Raw genomic sequence first — 21,533 nt, forward strand, 5'->3', positions numbered from 1 at the left:
TGTTCCTGCAGAGATGAGAAGGCACATGCACACTTTGCAAAAACAACTTAATATTATTTAATGTTTTCTACAATCATAGAGTCCATGCTGTGCATGCAAAGAGTCACTGGTGTGGTATTTTGCGTGCGTTGATGTTGCACTAAAGATCTCCTGACCTGGGGAGTTGCAACACTTGATCTGCAAAAGCGAGTTCAAACCAGCTTTGGATGAACTGGGCGAATTCACATGTACCCATCCTGTGTGGGTGCATTTTGGGAGAGCAGCTGGATCAGTCACTCTCAAGTCTTGATTGTATCAACCGCAGACATTTTTGTATTCAGCAACCTGCAAGAGGAGTCAGGGCACAGATAGACGTGACCTCGATGTCCGGGGTAGAGTGGCAGTAGTTCTGTTCACTCTACTGGGAGCCAGCAAGTATCGCTTGAAGAGGGGACAACACAGGCAGGTGGGAGCAGTAACCTCTGCAGACATGGACCATTGAGTTGGAGCTCTTGCTCAGCTGGCTGACCTTTGAGTTGAAGCAGATACCAAATGCTCTGATAGTGGATCGGTGCAGGTCAGAGCTAGAGACATTAATATCCAGCTGATGTTCAGCAGTGAGCAGCTGGTGGATAACAGCACCCAAACTATGACAGACCTTTCCAAAAGGATACTGTGCCCTTGATCTTAACTGTCCTTCATATCTGCAGGGGTTTTACTGAGCTGGGATTCATAGGCGAGGTGTAAATGTTCTACAAGTGTTCTTTAACCTGTTCCTGTACTCCAAATTGCTTCATAATTATTATTCTGCATGGTGTTCTGTTTAAATAAATTCAAGTGGTATCCAGAAAAAGTTTGCACAGTGAAATAGAAAGTTGGGCTTGACGTGTTGTCCCATAGCATTTCTAATTTGAAAGATTTAACTTGTTTTGTACGTAGTTGGCTTTAAACACTGTTTTCTTGAGTTCAAGTAGATCCCTAAACTGTAGGTCAAAGCAGAAGAGCACTCTGTGGTATATGAGATACTGAATAAGAGCCAGCTGCCTGCATGCAGAAAAATAACATGATCACTTTTGGGGGTATGCAACATTAGACCAAAGTACAGGGGCAGGATGCTAACAGTCTGAATAATACTTAGCTCATTTAAAGAAGGTAGAAGATGGTTTCTATGTTTTTAATGCTGATGAAGTCAGTTGCTGACCTGACTGTTCCTTCTTGTAACCCAGGGAGGTCGGACACTCCATCAGCATCATCAGTGGGAGGAGAGATCTGCAGCATTCACTGCTGCTGTGCCACTGATCCAGCTCTGGGCTTGCTGGTTGTGTTTGAGTTATAACTGTGTTAATGTGAACTAAAAATATTTCAATTGGTTTTGGTTAGTTTATTGCTCATGTACTCATATCGTAGGCTGGAAGGTGGTTTAGATCTTATTTTTTGAGTATCCAGGCTTGGTTATGCACATATCCATTTACCAGGGAAAATGCCCTTACCGAGAGCTGTGACTTGGGTAAGCTCCTAAATCTGTGTTGAAGGAGGGCAGTAAGGAAGTGTTTTCTGCAAGCCCTCAAGGTCCAGCAGGGATGTCCTGCTCAGGAAGTACCTGAACACTGGATGGGGAGATGCAATCAAAGAAGGGAATGGATCACAGCAGGTTTTACAGGAGTGGCAACCTGTTGCTTTTCCTCCCCATTGCCCAGCCCCTCACTCACCTGTGCTTTTTCAATTGCCTGTTCTCAGCTGGAGAAGCTCTTGTGCTCCTCAGCACAGCCTGCTTTCTCAGCTGCCCACCCAACTTGGGTGCGTGATAGTGTGTAATATCAGATAGAGTATTGCATAAGGCTCTCAGATCAAGCCAAGTGCAAACATTTGGATACTGTGGCCTTCAGCACCAAAAATCCCGTTTTCTTCTCTTTGATCCTGTGGAATAACCTTGCTAAGCAGGAGGGAGCAGTCAGTAGTATAATTTTGGGAATGCAGGTTGCAGTGTGCATCCCTTTCAGTCTTACTTATGCCATTTACAATTGTTCAAAAAAGCTGAGTGACATGAGCCAGTTTTAGATTTTATCAGTAATTTTAACTGATTATTTTAGGCTAGATTGTAGCTGTTGTTTCAGCTATAGAGAAGGCAGCTGTTCATGGCAATGGGTGCCTGTGCTGGAATTATTCTTCACTGACCTGGACGAGCTACCTCCCGTGATTTTGAGCAGCATCTCTGCACTTACTCTGTTGTCTAAGTGTTACTGGGTTAGTGAAGAAGGATTTCTTCTTTCTCTAGCTCATCTCCAAAAAAAAGAAGGCCCCTTTAAATCGTTTCATGCTTTTAATTGCACAGAAATAGCAGAGGTGCATATGGCAAATGTTTCCTTGCTGACACATTAGCAGGTCTCTGGCATCTCATCCCCTTGGCTTCTGTATAGCTGAGTTGTTTTAATTTCGGTGAAAGTGGCACATGAGCTCCTGCCACAGCTCTTTAGATGCAGAATGCCTTGGAGGTGACATGGGGTGCATATCGTGTGCTCTATAGTGCTGCAGGGACATTCAGTAGTTCCCCTCCAGCTTGCAGCTGTTCCCCTGTTTTCTGTAGTGATGAATTTGGCCTAACTTGCTGCTTTGTCAGACTTACTGGGGAGCAAGGAAGGGTCTCCAGGTAAAATCTGGAAGTGCACAGTTTAACTGGAGAGCATGTGTTCAGGCAGGGTAGAGGGACTGAAAGTAGGTTCACAAGGCAAGGTGGGATAATCCCATGCTGTATTTTTGGAGGTGATTGTTTGGGGAGATAGATTAATTGTTGCTGTATTTGTGGTCATCCTTCATCGATACAGCTGGAGAGGGGGGAGAGATGATGGGGTCTGTGGCACTAGTGCTTTCACTGCAGTTTCAGTCTTGGGTATCAGAGGGGATCTGCTATAATAGCAGATGCTGTATAGTGTTGGAGGTGAAGAATTCATCTTTTTCTTTCACCCTCACTTTGGACTGCCACCATCACCTCAGGTGCATGGGATAGAGACTCTTGTATACACCCCACCTCTCAGGGAGTCTACAATTCCCTTTGCTGAGGAGCATAGCTCTGCTGGACTTTTGATGTGATGATGCTAAAGATGCTCTTACTGAGTTTTGAAAGATGCTAATTATCACCACATGAAGTGAAGGGATTGCATCTCGCATAGCTGGAGGCATCTACCAGGTCCATGTTTGTATGTTATACCCACCATTATGGTAGCACATGAGAAAAATTGAGAAGTAGTTTGGAAAGGAAGTAAAAGTGCAGAAGAATAAAGAATAAAGATCAGACCTCAAAGTCTAAAAAGTCCTAGTGTAATATCCCCCATGTGTGGTATTAGATAGTTGATGCTTTTACTGTTGAAATAAGTATGTGATTCATATTTTTAGGAGACACGGAGCCACTGCTTGTCTGGGAGAGGGACAGTGTTAAAAGGAGTTCAACTTCAGGACAAAGTCAGTGTTTACATCTGGAGGTGTATCCCCCATCACTGGTGGGAAGAGGGCAGGAGGAATTTAGAAGGATGAATTTTCACAGTGTGGTAATTATCTCTCAAGGTTTTTCTCCAAAGCAAATGGTTTTGTTGAAGGAGCAGCTGCAGCTAATACAGAATCACAGAATCACAGAATCCCAAGGGTTGGAAGGGACCTAAAAAGATCATCTAGTCCAACCCCCCTGCAAGAGCAGGGTAACCTACAGTACATCACACAGGAACTTGTCCAGGCGGGCCTTGAATATCTCCAGTGTAGGAGACTCCACAACCCCCCTGGGCAACCTGTTCCAGTGCTCTGTCACTCTTACAGTAAAGAAGTTCTTCCTGATGTTAACGTGGAACTTCCTATGTTCCAGTTTACACCCATTGCCCCTTGTCCTATCACTGGATATCACTGAAAAAAGCCTAGCTCCATCATCCTGACACCCACCCTTTACATATTTGGAAACACTGATGAGGTCACCCCTCAGTCTCCTCTTTTGCAAGCTAAAGAGACCCAGCTCCCTCAGCCTCTCCTCATAAGGGAGATGTTCCACTCCCTTAATCATCTTTGTGGCTCTGCGCTGGACTCCTTCAAGCAATTCCCTGTCCTTCTTGAACAGAGGGGCCCAGAACTGGACGCAATATTCCAGATGCGGCCTCACCAAGGCTGAGTAGAGGGGGAGGAGAACCTCTCTTGACCTACTAACCACTCCCTTTCTAATGCACCCTAAGATGCCATTTGCCTTCTTGGCCACAAGAGCACATTGCTGGCTCATGGTCATCCTCCTATCCATCATTTAATTTTAATCTAATTATAAATGGTGGGGTTGATTGGCTAAGTGTAATGGTTGTGTATTTAAATTAATTTTAGTAAAGCAAAGCAAGGGGAGTGAGTTCTCAAAAGGTAGATAATACTCAGACCTGTACTTAGTCATGTACAAAACATTATATAAATCTCTGTTCCTTACCTCAGGCCTTTTACTGTATCTTGTTCAGTAAACCACATCTTGCTCTTAAACTATGAAGACAGAAATAAAATTAAATATGAGAGCTTATTGTTGGGTTTCTTTATCCTTTATAGGTACTTGGGCACTCTTCCTATTACCATAAGTGCTGGAGATTATGCTCAGATACATAGGAAAGTCGTACTAAGGAGAATTGAACCTGGCTTTTCTGTAGTCCTGTCTAATATCTCCAACACACCAGTGTGCCTGGCTGGGCTGTGATCACCAGCACTACATTTCCAAAATCCCTTTGGAAATAAATCACAAAACAGTCTTTCTTCCATGAAATTTGAGGTTTAGGAAGTGACCTCAAGCCACCTAAAGTCAGTGGAAAAGGTCTTATTGGGTCCCCTATGCTGGTTTCTGTTAGGTTTTCAATCGTACAGCACTGATTGTAACCCAAAAGAGAAATATTGGGCAATGGGCTGAGATGCTGTGTTGTACCACCATCTCTGAAACATCTTTGGTAGTAAACACAGGTCTGAACATTTTGTGTGCATGTTGTAGAAATCTCTACTGTGACTCTCTGATTTCCTTGTAACAGCTATAGCAGTGGCTCATATAAAAGCAGGAAATATTTAAGGTGTTCTCAGTTTATTGTTATGTTAGCACTTATTGAAAAGTGCTTGTTTTTTCTGCAAAGGGAAAATACATAGGATAAATGTCCTGATGCCTTGGAAATTCTGTTTGAGTGCCACTGCCTACCGTGGTGAAGAGAAGCTGTGGCACCACTACTGGTTTAAAAGGCTGTGCAGGTGAAATGTGTATGAAAATCTTGCTTTTCTCGTAAGAAGCATAGCATCTCCAGTGTGTTTTTGGAAATTACGTGTTGCTTTAGTACATCAAAACCAATGTATTGGATCAGCAGAAATGCTGATTATGAACAAAAGAAAATAAGACACTAACCTTTCCGATAAAAAAGGTAAGATAAGCCTCAGCAGGGCAAAGTCTGTCCTGTAATAGAAAGAATAACCTGATTATATGAATCAGTAGCATTAATTCAAACCAGGCCCTCCCTGCTGGGAAAATCTATGTAGATGAGCTTTTATGTTCTTTCTGTCAGGTCTCTAGCTGTCAAATTGCAGTATGTTTGCTCTTTGAAAAGGGAATGCTTCAAATACGATTTCTGCTGAGCATGGCTTCCCAAGAGAGGATACATGCAAATGGCAGTTCTACCATCTGACTAACTGGGCTGGTTTAGTTTGTCAATGGTATTTTTAGTGCAGCTTGAGTGAAATGCTATAAAACTGTGGTGTGTATTCTCTGTTTCCTTGTGCACTATTGATTTTATAGCACAATGCTAATTTTTTCCCCTTTCAGTGAGATTACTGCTGCATTTGCCCAGCCGGCCGGAACAGCATGTTTTCAATAGGATGCTGGAATGTGGTAATAAACTCTGAAATTTTGCATTGCAGAGACGAACAATTAATAAAAAGGGGGGAAAAAGCTTTCATGGCTATTGGTATCAACAGGTGGAAGGGAGTATGTTTTATGGGTTCAAAGGAACAGATTATCACCGCTCACTTTGACTTTTTCCCCTTCTGCCACTGCAAGGTGTACTCCAGAGTGTGGGCACCTCTCATTCTGCCATAACCTTGCCCTGTTCATTTAGCAAGTCAGTGAGTTAATTTTCAATATAACTGTGCTATTCACCAGCAGTGCAGGTTCAAATAATTTGAAGGAGAAATAGAGCTTATATTAAAGGGGTTCTTTAATCTTTTTATTTTCATACCCTCCTTAGGCCATTGGTGCACTGCAGGGGCAAAAGTTCTGTCTTTTTGGCTGAAAAATGCCTTTTGGCAGTTGAAAAAAACCTCCCTAAACCCCATCTTTTCTAGCGGATGTGGTGGAAGGTGCCTGAGGAAGAGGGATGTCACAGTGGGGGACTCCCAGGTGCTAACTTCCAGTGAAGTCATGGAGGACAAGTTCAGAAGACATTGCTGCTTTCTTCTTATTTTTTTTTTTGGGGGGGGTGGGGTGGGGAAGGAAGGGGGAATAAATGGAAAAAAACCTGGCCTATTTCTTGTAGGAAATAAGTGTGATTAATATCAGCAAGTTAAATTCTTGGGATCTGCCAATTGTTGTATTTTAGGAAAAATTGTATTTTAGGAAAAGCCAGTGTGGTGTTTCTTTGTAGCTTAGGGTTTTCTTGATGGCTGCACAAAGCTCACTGCTTTGATCTCTTGAGCTTTGTGAAATTGTAACCTCATTTCCGGTGTGACCAACATGGAAGAAAACTTTTAGATATATCTGCAGCCTGAAGAAGATGAAATATTGGTTATCTCAATGCAATAAGGATGAAAACAAATACACCTGTGATAATAGAAGCATTAACATGCATTTGTTGTAAAACACTGGAGATCCTCCATTTGCCAGTAAGTATGTGTTTTTCAGCTGTGGAAGCAAAATATGTTTTGTTGAGGATGCAGCCTTGGATGTGACTGCCAGAAATAAGAGGTGAAGGGATGATGAGTTGATTAATGAAGTGTTGAAAGAGCTGGTAAAATAAAAAGCACAACATAGGCATGCCTTAAAAAAAAAAAACAAACAAAAAAAAAAAACAAACCAAACAAACCAATTAAAAAAAAAAAAAAAAAAGGAATTGCTGAAGTTTCCAAAGGCAGTTTGTATTCTAAGAATTGAGCTCCCCATTTTTTTGGCTCAGAAGAAACTTGAGGTACAAAGTACAGCATCTGAAAGCGTCTGTAGCCTTCTCTTGACCTGCACATAAGATGTTAATCTTAAACCTGTCTCATTTAATTCGGGGGTGGTGTAGACACTTTTGATCTGCCTAAGAGATTTTTCTCACTAGCTTTTTGCAGATTGGAGCTTGTAAATTGTCTCTCAAATCTTGATAATTAATGATGGTGGGTGGCGAACATGAACTGCAAATGGTTTGAGGTTTTCTTATTCCTTTTATTATTGGCTTCTAAAAATCTGTATACCCCCAAATGCTCAGGAAAACAAAAGGGAAAATTGTATTTGTGCAAAAGTGGGGGAGAAGGCAGAATGGCTGTGTTACTCTGCTGCCACTTGAAGTACTATGTTTCACATCCTCAAAACCCTCTGCAGGCATCCTACTGAATGAGGACCAGCACCTACTTCATTTCTGAGCAATACCCAAACCTCATCACTGAGGGCTTCAGTACTTGGGCAAGAGTTGTTTCCCTGAGGCTGGGGGCATTGTAAGGCTGGAGATCATCACAGTATCATGTATCTCAGATTTCATCTCTTGTAAAATTAATGCTGCTCTTCTCTCACTCTCTTTCTCGATTGTGTTAGGTATGCATGTCACAGTCTTGTCTGTTGCTCTGTTCTATGTTAACAGTAGTCCAAGAATTTTGCCTAGAAACGTGTGTTAGACTTACCTTGGAGGTCATTTTGGAGTAGCTTTCTCAGCCAAACTAATTGGCTCCAGAAGAAACTGTCTCCGTAATCTAAGTATTAGTAGTGTAGTTTTTTCAGACACTGCTATGATTACTGTTCTTAAATGTAAAAGATGAAACTTCCAGTTCTTGTATTCCCATTTGTTTCCTTTAATCACAGCATGCCTTTGAATGTGACCATATTTTTAGTTAGGTTGTTGTGTGCTACCAGGATGCTGCAAGAGAGATTTGACTGTGGCTATTTTACCTTCCCTCCCCAAAAGAGCTTTATTCTTCTGCACTGATGTTTTGCATCTCTTTGTTTCCGCTTGCTTCTACAGCTTACTGGTCCTGTGAGATGGGACCATCACGCTCCTGGGTACTCATCAACGATTAAGTATTTTGCGATTTGTATTGCTGCATGTTGGCTGTGTATAAGGCTTCACAAAAAATCCTCTTCTAAAAACCAAGCCACTGCTATGTTATGAAATACTTTTTTTTTTTTTTTTTAATTACTAAGCAGCTCTTTCCGTTTTCTAAATGGTCCTTGGTGAACGACAGAAAAAGAAAGGAAAAATAGTTGAACAAGGCAAGAGGATAATTCATTCAACAGGTACTTCTGTGAGAGCAGCTCAGCTGTTCTGTGAGAGATGCTGGTTTTACATTGTGCAGTGATTTTCCCCATGTACAGTCTGTTAGCAGTCCCAGCTACACATCTTCTTGTCTTTTCTGAGTTACATTTGGCTTCCCCTTGCTCTTTGCCACATAGCTGGACATACCCTTTTCCGTGGGATAATACAACTGGTTATATTTTAAACTGGCAATCAAAGTTACTGTTTTTAGACTCTGCTTACCTCGGGGCTCTTGCTTTCATCTGAAATCTGAAACAGACTCTGAGGTAAAAACTTGATCATTTTACTCCCTCATTTGTTTCAGCTGGTGCATTGAAAGCTATTGTCTTTAAGCAGATTTGCATCCTCTAAGAAAGTCAGTCCACATTTAATTTCCAGGCCAGTTAGAAATTACCCTTCCCAGTCTGCTATTTCTCCTCCATCTCCCATACCTCTGTGTGTGACCTGCCTCCAAGCACAGTGTAGCTGATGCTTGAAATGCTTAAAGATCTTAATTTACAACTCCAATAGTGAGACAAAACATATTACCTTAATGCAAGCTGTCTTGCTGTTTGGACACATGAAGAATTGTCTGCTGCAACCTTCACTGTGTTGCAAAAACTTAAGAATAACCAATATAGTTTGCATAAAATGAGTGTATTGGTATTCACAATGCATGGCAGTGTAATTAGGATGGCCTAATCCGGATTATTGACTGCTCGGATATGCATAGAGGAATTTTGAGAGCAGTTGGTGGCTTAGGAGTGCTATAGCTTTGTCTGTACAACTGACAAGTAGATGCATTACAACAATTTGAAAAATATCTTTGGCAATTGCTTGAGGAAGCAGAAAGCTTCCATAGTTCAATACTGACTTGTGCTACAACACGGTTTTCTTTTCTTTTTTCTTTTTCTTTCTTTTTTTATTTTTGTTTTGTTTTGTTGGTTTTGTTTGGGTTTTGGGTTTTCTTGTTTGGTTTGGTTTTGGGTTTTTTTTGTTTTGGGGGGTTTATTTGTATTTTTTGTGGGTTTTTTTTTTTGTGGTTGTTTTGTATTTTTGTTTTGCCGGTTGTAGTTGTTGTTGTTGTTTTTTTAAAAAAGTGACCATGTAAGGTTAAAAAGTAGCTCAGGGGTATCTGTCACTGACAGCATGAGTGCCTGGTTTAAAATCCTGCACTTTCAAGCAAGTAGCTAGCTCTTGCTAAGAGAGAAGGATGTGATAGTTAGAAATTTATGCGCAAGTGTACATATATGGGAGGAAGAAAAAAAGGAGAAAGCATGTTGGAGAATATACTGAACACAAAGGAAAATGCAGGTAAAGGGGTGCCTGGGAGGGTTAGCTGCTTAGAACAGGGATTGAGCATATATGTGTTGTACACTTTGAGTGGAATACCCTGCTTAAATAGGGAAAGATGGAAGGTAGAAGCTGGGCTGTGAATAGACATGAGGGGTGGTTCTGTCCAGAGCCCTTCCCCTTGCATGGTAAAAGCTGCTTGTCAGGGAACCTGCAGCTGCAGTAGCAAAAGCAGAATTGCTCTCAACCTGGTGGCCACATCCTTGTTTCTGTGGCTTTGGGAATGGGCAAGGAAATCACTTCGAGGGCAGCTGTGGAGCCCTCCTAGACCATGTCCTGATGCGTCCCAGTGCTGCCTTGGCACAAGCAGGTGTGCTGTTCGTGCTGAGCACACAGGGAAATAAATCTCAGACGATTTTCTTTGGAGTTATGCATTTCTGGTGGGATGGATACTTGATATATCCTTGGTAAGAGGGCCCATCTGTTGTTAAAGATAAAATTATTGTTGTTGGCATGGAGTAAAATGAGCCACATCTTTTTAAAGTAAATGCCCAGAAGTAATGAGTCAAGAAATTGCATGTATAATCTTATGCTATAGCTGAACTAAACAATTCAGCAGAGACGGTTGGTTCTAATTTTTCTCTAGCTTTTCTCTTATTCCAAAAGGTGCGGCTGGTGCAAAAGAGAGCCAGGTCATCTCACCAGACTTTTAAGTTGTTTTTATTCAAGTGCAGAACCACTTAGCAATTAAAGAGTTGTTTTGGTTTTGTTTCCACATAAAATATTGCAGCTATGAATTAGCTTTTTCTTCCTCCTTTTGTTTTATGTGACATCTGGATAGTTAAGAGAGTGTTATTCCATCTTATAATGGGGATAGTTGCCTTTTTGAGCAGTGGAGGTTTTATGAATTCAGTAGAGTAATGAATATGTAGAAAAAATATAGTACAGCTGGCTATTGCCTTTCACATCTATTAACGTAAGATCTTTAATTGATTTAGGGGGGTTGTTTTGTCTGAACACTTGCAATTAGCAGCTCTTAATCACTAAAACACTTTGTAAGAAATCTGGCTTGATGGGTAGATTGGTAAAATGAACAGGAGGAGTGGATATTGGTGGTTTCTTATCTTCTTTCTAAAAATATCCCCTGTTCTGTGGGAATAGCTGGGTTTGTGGGAAACCTATTTGTATGAAGTGCCTTTCGTCAAGCTACGGATTAAACGAATAGGGCTGGAAGAGACTTTGGGTTCCACTCCTGCACTCCTGTCCCAAGGCAGGATTGATATACCTGTATCATGACCTACCTGTGTCAGACATTTGTTAAATACAGTTTTAGCAACCTGAGATGATGGAGAGAGCCTGTGGTATTCCACTCCTCTTCATAACCCCATTATTTGTCTTCTTGAAGATTTACATTTAGAAGCCACCTTTTGTCAACATTTTTCTCTCTTTTTTTTTGGCCTTCTTTAGGTAAAAGTGTCTTGACAACCAAGCAGGAAGGTGGATTATTTTTAAAACAATGGGCATGCGTCTCTAGACATGATTTGTTTCGGTCCAGCTGGAGCTGTCTGAATGAAGCTATGGGCTGTGCCTCTGCCAAGCATGTTTCTACTGTTCAAAACGAAGAGGAAACTCAGAAGGGGAAAAACTATCAGAACGGAGATGTGTTTGGTGGTAAGTGTTGCAGGATTTCATCTTTCTCCCAATATCAAGAATGTTCTGGAAGGTATATTTGGGAGCCTTAACCTTTCACAAAATACAATGAAAATCATGTTAAAATAAATCTCAGTTGTAGTACAGTTAGACACTCCAGGGTACAGTACCATGACACCTGAAACAGAGGTCCAGTTGAAATCCTTTGTAGAAAATTAACATTCTAAGTGGTATACAGTACTGCACAGTCTTTAACTCCATAAATCCTGGAATAGTTCAAAGATGACAAGTTGCACAACCCCTCATATTTTTATGTGTCTATTTATATTTTTAATTAGATACCAGATTAGTTGACTCATTTCCTAAAAATAAATACTGTTGTTCTGTAAAGCAATAAAACATTAGTCTTGAAATCCTATAGCAAACAGGGTTTGAAGGTACAATGAAACTAGAAGTAACCTGTGAGGGATTGGTTGGTCTTGGGAAGCTCTAAATGTGGGAGGAAAACATCTGTTCACTGTGTGGGAAGACTGGTCTGTGATCCAGGTCTTGTCACAGTGCATCAGGAAAGATAAAGTGTTATGAGATAAAATGCATAGTCAGCTTCAATTCCCACCCACCCCTGATTCTGTTAATATATGCTAAATGTTTTCTAGATAATGATATAAATCATAATTCAGTTTTTTAAATGTTTGGAATTTTCTGGAAGATAGTTCTGAAGTGGAATTTCTAGATCTGCCCAGGTACTTACCTAAAAGTTAAGTCAGCTGTGAATAAACTAACTTGGTACTGTTATTCTTAAAATAGTTGCATTGCTACTGAGTATGCCAACCTTCTCTGCAGTTTTTTTATAGCAATTGTTTCTGTAGTAGTGGGAATGACACATCAAACAGAAAAAAAAAACCAACAAACCAAACTCCTTTTAATTTCACTTTTTTGGCCTGTTTGAGGGCTGGTTTGCTCTCGCATTAGTTCCCAAAGCAAGAATACCTACAAGTGTAATCTGAAGAGAAAGTAGTTGTTCAGCAAACTTCAGGGCAAAGTGATGGGTTATTTTCTTTTGTGTGCTTCTATGCTAACCTGAGAGATGCTGGTTTTGGAATTGTGAGTTCAGTGTGTTACTTCTGTTAAAACCGGCTTTAAGTGCTGTCATGAACAAAAGGCTCAAAGTTTCTCAAAGGAATCTGAGTTTATATTTTGGCTGATATTGAGTGAAGGAGCAAATTCTGGCAATATGTGTGTCTCAGGGCTTTTTTATTTGGTTGGGGTTTGTTTTGTTGAACTGTGTTCTGCAGGCCAAAGATTGTAACTTCAGTGACAAGAAACTCAAAGTAACTTCTGGAGGCAGAAAATCAAGAAAGCTGAAGGGATTTTAAAAGGCTCCCACGTTATAGGGCTGGACTGGTGTCAAGCAGTATCATTTAGCCATTCTGGGGTCCATCTGAGGGCTGTTACTCATTCTCTATTTTAGAGAAACCTATCAATATCAGGAATACTCCTTGCTGTTAACCATTTTCTGGCATATATTTAGATAGGCAGTTTGTCATTGCTACAGCTTCAGTTCCATGACTTTTTTAGCAGAGAGTTGGAGTCTGACTTAAAGAGCTTGTTGAGTGGTAACCAAAATGAGCACAGAAACCACGTTTTCTCCCTTGCTGCTGAGGGGTAGCCTCTAGATTAGGAATTGGGTTATGAGAAAGGTGAGCTGAAGTGTACCTGGCTTTACTGCTGTCCTTTTGGGACCTAGAAATAATCAACAGGATGCTTACACGCCCTACACATTCTGCAGTTTTTGCTGAAGTCATCAAGGAGGAAGTCAGTGGCAATATTGGAGGGCTGTTACCATCAACTCCCTGCAAGGAGAGAGCATAGTTGTGCTGAGTTTGAACAGATGATCTCAACTAGGATGACAGATTGTAGCAGAATAAGTTCCCAGGGATACATGAGGATCCACAGAGACAACAAAATGAAAAGCACTGCACCACTTCCATCATTTGTTTGCCTGTCCAGTTTCAGGTGCCAAGAGCTGCCGAATGTTTCCTTCTTTATTTCTGGGAAGGGACAGAAGTGTCTCATCCAGCCAGTAGCCAAGAGCAAAGTATCTCTGTAGCCTATAGAGATTGAAAATTAACTGCAGAATGACTAGGCAGAGCAAGTCTAAGGTGAATAGTCGGAAAACTGGAGGGTTCATGAGGAGCAAGAAGGTAATGGAAAGACAATTAGAGGTAGTTAGTAAGAGAAGTAGTTTTGAGGAAGGAGGCAGAAAAGTAAAAGAAACAGATACAACAAGTGAAGTTAGATGGTGGCTGATATAGTGATAACATCAATAACATCCTGAGAATATTGGTATGTGTATATCATGATGTTCATAGACGGTGGCGACTTGGAGCGTTTTTATCTGAGGACTTACCTGACGTAAGGTGCCTGTTCAGAAGTAGCAAGTATGAGCTAAGTGGAGAAAATCCTGAAAGACCTGGAACAGCAATGACAGAATTAAAGGAAAATACCTCAGTACTGGTGCTACCTTCCCTGGGCAGCAGGTGTGATCTGAAAGATGTAGCTTATATACTCCCTTGCTGTTTGCCTAAAATCTGAGGTGAAAACAGTGTTCATTTTTCTTCTTTGTACATCATCCTCAGCCAAGTTGCAGGCAGAAAGAGTTAACAGTAAGGACTGTACTTTCCATCTTGCTTTTGCATTAGATGTGTAATTTTAAGTGAGGAGAGGTATGAAAATACTTTCATTTGGGTCTAGCCAGATTTGCTTTTACCTATGCCTCAAGCTCCTGGGGTTTTTTTAGCCACTTAGGTGTTTTTTGGGTTTTTTTAGTGGGTAGTTGTAAGCATTAGCCTCACAGCTGAGAAACTTTCCCACATACCACTCTTTTTCCACAAATAAGTGCACTGGCAACAAGACAGTCATTCACATGATTTTTCTGTAAGCTCTGTCTTTGGTGCTCAAAAGCTTTCCCACTTTGCTCTACTGCTGTAATGCAGCTCTACAAGTAGCAAGTGGAGCCACTGAAGAATGAACTACTGAGGAATGGTCGTTGATACCATTGCACTTGTTTTCCATCTTGACATTAACAACTGCCACTGCCAGCCCACAGTGATAGAGACCCTACAGTCATAGGGGTCACTCTGCCACCTCTGCCATCAAGATTGAGTAATGGTGGAAGTTTCAAAGGCAGAGAAGGGGGTTAGTTATAGCCCGGAGTTATAAATTTCTGTCTTGTAACTGATGGAAAAGAGTTGTAACTATAATGAGAGTGCTGGGGGTTAGAGAGAAGATGTGTCTGGTTGTAGTTAAATACGGTTTCTTCCTGTGAAAGAGGTCTGCTATACATATACAACAATCATTAGTTGTCTGAACTGAAGAAGACATGAAGGTGGCCTCAGAATTGAGTAAATTGAGTATCTCTAAGCTTGGGGTAAGCTTATGGTACTGGACTTCATGAGCAAAGGAAGAGTGGAAAGCACCTAAGTAATTCCTGTGCAGCTCGTTGCTCTCTGTGCCTTGGACAGCAATTTTGTGTTCATGTTGCAGAAGTTGCCAGAACAGTGTCATTATTGAATTGCCAACTTTGACTTCCTTTACTGTGAACATAGTCCTTCAGCACTTTTTCCTATTCCTTGCAGGGGAAAAGCAGGCAAAGAAGCCATGCAGGAGTTATAAGCACCAACAGGGCTGCAGCTTTGCCCTCTGCCTTTTTGTTTTCATTCAGCTTGTGTGCCACAAGCTTTAAACATGTTTTGCAGTCCTCCATCCAAGCCCTCAGAAGGTAGCCTGTCTAGAAAACCACTTAACATTTCCAAAGCTTTCCTCACTGATCGTGGTGTTTTTCTTAGGGTTTATCCACCCCGCTTTAGAAGAAAAAGAAATAATTTCCAAGTATACAGTGTTTGGATATTTTTTCTGATCAATAGTTTTGGTTTGACTATAGATACCAATTTGAATCCAGAGGTTCTGTTTTCTAAACTGCTTGGAGTGGTGCAGTTCTACTTCTGCTCTTCCTCAAAGCCTCTAGATGCCTTTTACTTCTCTCCTTGGTGGGGTTGGTTGAAGCAGAGTCTGTTGACTATTTGAGAGATTATTGCTTGTGTTAGGACTTTTTTCACTTTTAAAAGTCACTGCAGTTTGCTTTGTTTTTTTTGGTTTGGTTTGGGTTTGTTGGGGTTTTTTTTTTCCAATTGAGCAGATGTATTGACTCAGGGTTCACTGTAAATTTTACACTGGTGTTTAAAACCAAGAAACCCACCATGAAACTCATGAATTCTGTAAGAACAAATTCTGGCTAACTGAAAGCCAAACACAAAAATTTCCGTAAGATGGAAACTGTAGAAGGTACGTTGCATTTTGGTATAATAAAATTTTAAAAAATTGAGTTAGCAGGCCTGTCAAAGGAGATGTTCTAGAGAAGATCGAATGTAATATGATTATTATGTCTTGTTGGTCTCTAATGACTTTAAAATCCCTCTAATAAGGATAGTGATAATGCATCTTCATTTATTCATCATTCCATTTCAAAGCTAATTTCCAGGGCAATACATAAGAACTATAATAATGTAAATACCAGTGAAGAACAAAATGCCATGATAGACCCTTGAGCGTTGTTGATTTCAGCATATGTTTTAATAATGTAACATCTCTTGTAGATTAATTTTATTTGTGCCTTTTTAAAAAATCATAGGATATTCATTTGTGGAGGACTTTATAGGCATATTTTTTGTGTAAGAAAATAACTGGTAATGTGATTTGTTGTGGGGGGAAAAAAAGCCCTATTTTAGAATCCATTTATTAATCTGAGAGGCTAATTCAGATGTTTATATGGAGCTCTTGGGTGCTTTGTAAAAGTCAAAGTAAACATGGCAGGTAAGAATCTTCTGTCAAACTGTGAATATCTGTGCTGCAATTGCCAAATAGGTTTTCCGGTAATAACAGCAGCTTAAGTTTCTAAACCAGTCTAAATAAAGCTGAATGCAAAGCACAATAGTTTATAAACCAGTTTATCTCAGAGCAGCTGGGAGAATGCTAGAAAATGAAATCTTTAGCATTGAGGTATCATAATGAGATTGAAAAACTGGTTGATGCACATGGTATCTGACTGCTTCAGAAGCTGTGGTGTAGTCATCTTCACAACTTCCCTGGTTTGTGTTACAGACCCACCTTTGTTCTAGAGATGGACAGCATGGAGATGATGTGTGATGGACCTGATGTCAGATCACTTGCAGATCTGCATGCCCTTTGCTCTGCTCTGCTCTTCCTCACTTGTTTTTTTTTTTAAACAGTTTTCTCCTGTGTTGATTCTTTTTCCCAAATATTTTGAAAATGCAATAGTTCAAAATCCAAGCAGGAAAGTTGGAAGTATTTAACTACTGCAAGTTTTTACCCGTCGTGTATGATGGCAGTCAGTCTGATGTGTTGGGAAAGCAGCAACCAGTCTTACCAGAAGGGCTCCTTTCTCTCACGAGATTGAAGTGTTCAGCTTGGCTACCCAAAACAAACACACCGCTATGTAGCACCCATAACTGAACTGGAAGAAAGTAGCTTTACTTGGTTTCTTGTTCACCAATACCATCATTTAAAACCCAAAATCTTTTTTCAGCTTGTTAGGATTTTACCTCATATTGGTGTTTTCTTTCTTCCTAAATGTTTTATGGTTTTGTCTCACTTCCGCTAATCCCTGCCTTGTGACATTCAATTATTTCCTGCCTTGTGTCTGCCATGTCTCATCCATGTGGGTATCTCAGTCCACTGCCCAAGACAGCAGAGCTCTGTGCCATGTGCATTGGAAGTAAGTGCCGAAAGATGCTAAAGTAACTGAAACTTTTAAAACATGCTCACTATACACAGGAAGAGAAGAGCAAGGGGGATTTCAGACTATGATTTACCATTCCTAAATTTGCGTTGTGATCTCCAGAAATATTATGCCCAAATCTTTGTAGAGATTAGTTTGTTTTGAAGGGTCTCCTTGATAGGCAGGCCTAGAAGTATAATCTTATTCAAAACTTCAGTCTCATGTTGTTGCTCAGGACACTTCAAAATATCTGTGGGCCTGGCAAAACTCTTCAGATGTCTGTAATTAATATGAGAGAACTAGTTCCTGTCCACAAAATTCTGTGGGTCATCTTCTGGCCATTTGAAGTTCTGAAGTTGGGAAGTTTTTAGATAAAATTTGAAGTGAACAAAATATATTAGAAGTGTTTACAGTGAATAACGCCGCCTTGTTATCTCCCCTTTTCCCTCAGCTGTCAGAAAAAATGCTAAAATTGAGAAGGAGAAATTCTTTCTTCTGAAAAATAGCATGGCCATCCTCACTGAACTGAAACTATCTGGAAAGCCGTAGCTTAAGGAATGTAACTTCTGTCATACTGACCATGAATGCATGCTGTGATCTGAAAGTCTTGCTGCACCAGGCATCACACAAACACACAACTCGCTTTGCCTGGCAGCATTTATTATATTGACTGTGTTGGTCAGCTGGTTAACACTCAAATGGTAATTGTTTCAGTTCATTTGGCTGTCCTGACATGCTTCCGCAATGTCAGAGCTTATTCATTTTAGGGACAGTAGTGATTATGCATTAAGGGGACCAGCACCATGCAGTGTCATAATACCATACTGGCTATTTCAAGACCTTTTTAAAAGACATTTTCAAACATGAACAGATACTTTTCGTACAACCACAAGCACTCATTCTATGCAGTGCTTAATCCATGGAAGTGGCACATAGGTACCCACCATCTGAAAACCTTCAGAGGAGATTTTTATTGCTTAAATTCAGCTTCTGGCTGAGCTTCTGAAGTGTAGCTTTCATGTTGGTCATTATTTCAGCAACTCACGTTATAAAGTAGATATTGCTTCAATGATTGAAAGATAAAGAAAAGCAGATGAATGCATTGCAGTATAGGGCTGAAGTGCAAAAGCATCTTCCAGAGTTATACTGGACTGTGGTTTTCCTCACTTTTTTATTTACTTTTTTTTTTTCTTTTTTAGTTTAACAACATCTTGGGTTTTATCTACTCTTTTCCAACACAATTTGGTGATAGCCTGCTTTGTATCTAAGAAAACAGGGATCACTCCTTAAAGTGTTTCAGGGAGTGAGAGACAATAGCACCAAAAACCACTTTGGTGTTATATTCATGTGGGAAAGGTAATAAAATTCTATTTGTTATCTAGGTTTATGATGTAGTTGTGTAACTCTGAGAACACCCTTGGTAAGTCAATAATTTACTATTTTATTCCCATAAGGAAGCAATAGGGTTTGAAAAAAAATAAAACCCAACATTCAGGTTTTGTCTAGTCATGTATTCATGATCAGTGTATGCAAAGAAAGTGGTTTCCACATGAAATAAAACTCTGTATTTTCACTTCTTTGTGAATAGAAGAGGCTCATCATTATAGCTGTCTCGGAAAAGGTACCGCTTTTGCAGTATAAGGAAGAAGCTGTTCTGGACTATGAGTTTACTTGGAGAGTAATAGCAAAACAAGCTCTTCATCCTTCTCCAGCAAGTAAATATATATAGATATATACAAAGAATAAAAAGAGTTGTCTGTAGAAGGTGTAACAGGTGTAACATCTCTTTTGGAGCAGTAGCAGGGTTGCCCTATGAGGGAGGAAGAGCTTGAAGCTGAGGGTGGTGTGCCAGAGCTGGTTGCCGGTGGTAGGGTTTGTCAGCAGTACCAGGCACAGCAGTGAACCAGGTCCAGGTGAGCAGTGGGGAGCAGCAGGAGGCTGAAGACAGGGCTAGGGACATGCTAGAGTTTTCCTGAGGGCTTTGTTAGGAGTTAAGATACCTACAACATGGGGTTGTGGTCATTCCAGAAGATGGGACCTGCGGCAGTGCTAGAGACAGGCTGATCTGGTCTGGCAAGGACTGAAGGCCCAAGCTTCAACGGAGACATGCTCCTAGATTCATAGGCAGAAAATGCAGGCAGGGGTTTCATGAGCTTGGCCATAGCCTCTTAGTGCACTCAGGGCCCTGAGAGCATCTATTTGTTAATTGTGAGTTCTACGTAATGCTTGTGATTGAATTAGCTCTCCCTTCTCCTACTCCTTCCCCTCTTATTTTTACTTGAAAGTGGCAAAATGCTGGTCTGGTGGTCCTTAGGAATGACATCCAGATGAACTGAAAGGTTCCTCTAGACTCCAAGAAGATACCTTGCCACTTTCAACAAGATTGTTTTTCAGCGTCTAGTTTCACAGATTCAGCAGTGAAGAAAACTAGGTCAGAACTGATGGTAGAGTAGCTCTTTAAATACCTGGGTGTTGGCAAATTACTTAGTTGTAAATTGTTCCAGGGCAGTAGAGCAACAGTGGTTGAAGATGGTCCTCAGTGTATATTTGGAGTTCTGTCTTCTATTATTTCAGTTTCCCTCGAAAAAAATCAGAAAGACCCCAAATGGGATTACTATCCCAAATAGATAGTAGGTCTTTGCCATATAAATGTTGCTGAGGTTTTCCTGCTTGGACTTAAAGCAGAGCAGGTGTCTATAAATTAGCTAGATAGCCTTCAGACACCACAGTTATCTTCTACTGGTGGTTAATCTTCTTGCAATGTTTACAACCCCTTGTCATGGTATTAGATGAAGGAATTATTCTGCAAAGTCATTTTACTTAGTGTAAGAGCACTGTATTTATATACACTTTCTCTAGTATAGCCACTGTTTGTTATCCGCTTTGCAGTAACGCCTGGGTTTCCAGACTGGTGTCTGCTGGGTTTGCCATGATATGGATGCAGTCAGACTCAGCACCTTTAGTGGGGATTTATATTATAAAGATAGAAAGTGAACCAAGGTGGAGAAGCAGTTGTTATCCCCAGGTGGGGGGGGAGAAATTAATCCCAGGCATGTTGTAACTTCCCTGCTTCTTAATTTCACCTTTTGCAATTTGCCTGTTTGTGTTGGAGATGTATCAGAGGATGCAGGGCTCTGAGGGCACCCTGAGACCCTGCAAGAAGTTGATATGTGGACAGGGTTAACATAGTTTCATTCTTGGGAATGACCCTTCCCACAATCTGTGTAGCTCGGTGAAGAATATAGTCAAAGTGGAATACAAGTAAGGTGCATGGGGTATGCATTCACAATTGCATTAGTGTACTATAAATAGGGGCATATATCCGCCTTTGCTGTTAGCTAGAAAGAAGCCAGGATGTGTCTTCTGGCAGCCTTTGTGCTGAAGGAAATCCATTTATTTTTAAGACAAGTTTGTTTTTTGTTTCTTGGTCGTTTGTGGGCTTTTTTACTTAATCTTTTGAAGACAGAATCCTTTGTATTCATTGCCTACCTGTAGGTACAGGCAAGGAAGAATCATGGTAAAAATGCCACATACTTTCAATTATTGCTGTGTTCCTTTTGTCATTTTCTAAATGTCATATTACTTGGTCACAAAGTTAAAAAATTAAACCCAGAGTCTGAAATTTGGCCAGGAAAACCTCAGTCTGGGGGATAATTCTCTGATTCCCCAGGTAAGCCTTCTGAAGCTGCATGGATGCATATTCATTTCAGCAACACAAGGCTGTAATTTTATAGTAGGATTATATACTGTTAGAAATACCTATTAAATACAAGAAAAATATCTATTAAATACAAGAAAAGATAACCTGACCAATAAGTGTTTGTGCCCTCCCATACACAGCCAGAGATACCTTTACAGGTTAGTTGCTATGAAACTTTGATTTCTAAAAGCTGCCGAAATGCTTTGTTGTCTTATGTGCTTGGGCTACAGCCAAACATTCATTTGCTAACATATAAGGCATTTTTCCATTAGGTATTTCTCCAAAACACTGTGCCATCATGGGTATTTTAAATAAATCCTATAACTAAGTGGTCTTATTTTGTCCCTGGTCTGAGGCCCAGGACTGACTGTGCTCTCTCTGTCTTAATATTGCTGCCTCATGGACTTATAAAAAACAAAGCCTGGCTTCTGCTGGGTGGGTGTAATCATGCCTTAACATGTGCCTTTTTTTCTTATCTCAATGAGGAGGGTCTCTGGCAAAAAGGATCAGGTTTAGGGTGCTCTTAAATTGTATATTTCCCTTGTAATGGGAGCACTGCAAGAAGCTGTTCAGGCAACAGAGATACAGAGCGCTTAATGTTCTGCCTTACTGGGAAGTAGCATGAGATTCCCTTTGTTTCAGGATTTATGGTTTCAGG

At 40.6% G+C, this 21,533-nt stretch overlaps 1 protein-coding gene across 4 annotated transcripts in view; it reads left to right on the top strand.

The window, feature by feature from the left end:
- Positions 1–21,533, top strand: part of C3H1orf21 (chromosome 3 C1orf21 homolog) — a 128,022-nt gene that overhangs the window by 40,196 nt on the left and 66,293 nt on the right. For 3 of the 4 annotated variants that reach the window (XM_065674206.1, XM_065674205.1, XM_065674207.1), the window contains one exon: positions 11,196–11,399. In XM_065674206.1, the coding sequence (XP_065530278.1) occupies positions 11,306–11,399 (94 nt within the window). In that variant the 5' untranslated portion in view covers positions 11,196–11,305. Of the gene's footprint in view, positions 1–8,345; positions 8,438–11,195; positions 11,400–21,533 lie in introns of those variants that run through there. The other variant, XM_065674204.1, reaches the window with a different exon arrangement.

Source organism: Lathamus discolor, chromosome 3, assembly GCF_037157495.1.
Source record: "Lathamus discolor isolate bLatDis1 chromosome 3, bLatDis1.hap1, whole genome shotgun sequence".
NCBI lineage: Eukaryota > Metazoa > Chordata > Aves > Psittaciformes > Psittacidae > Lathamus > Lathamus discolor.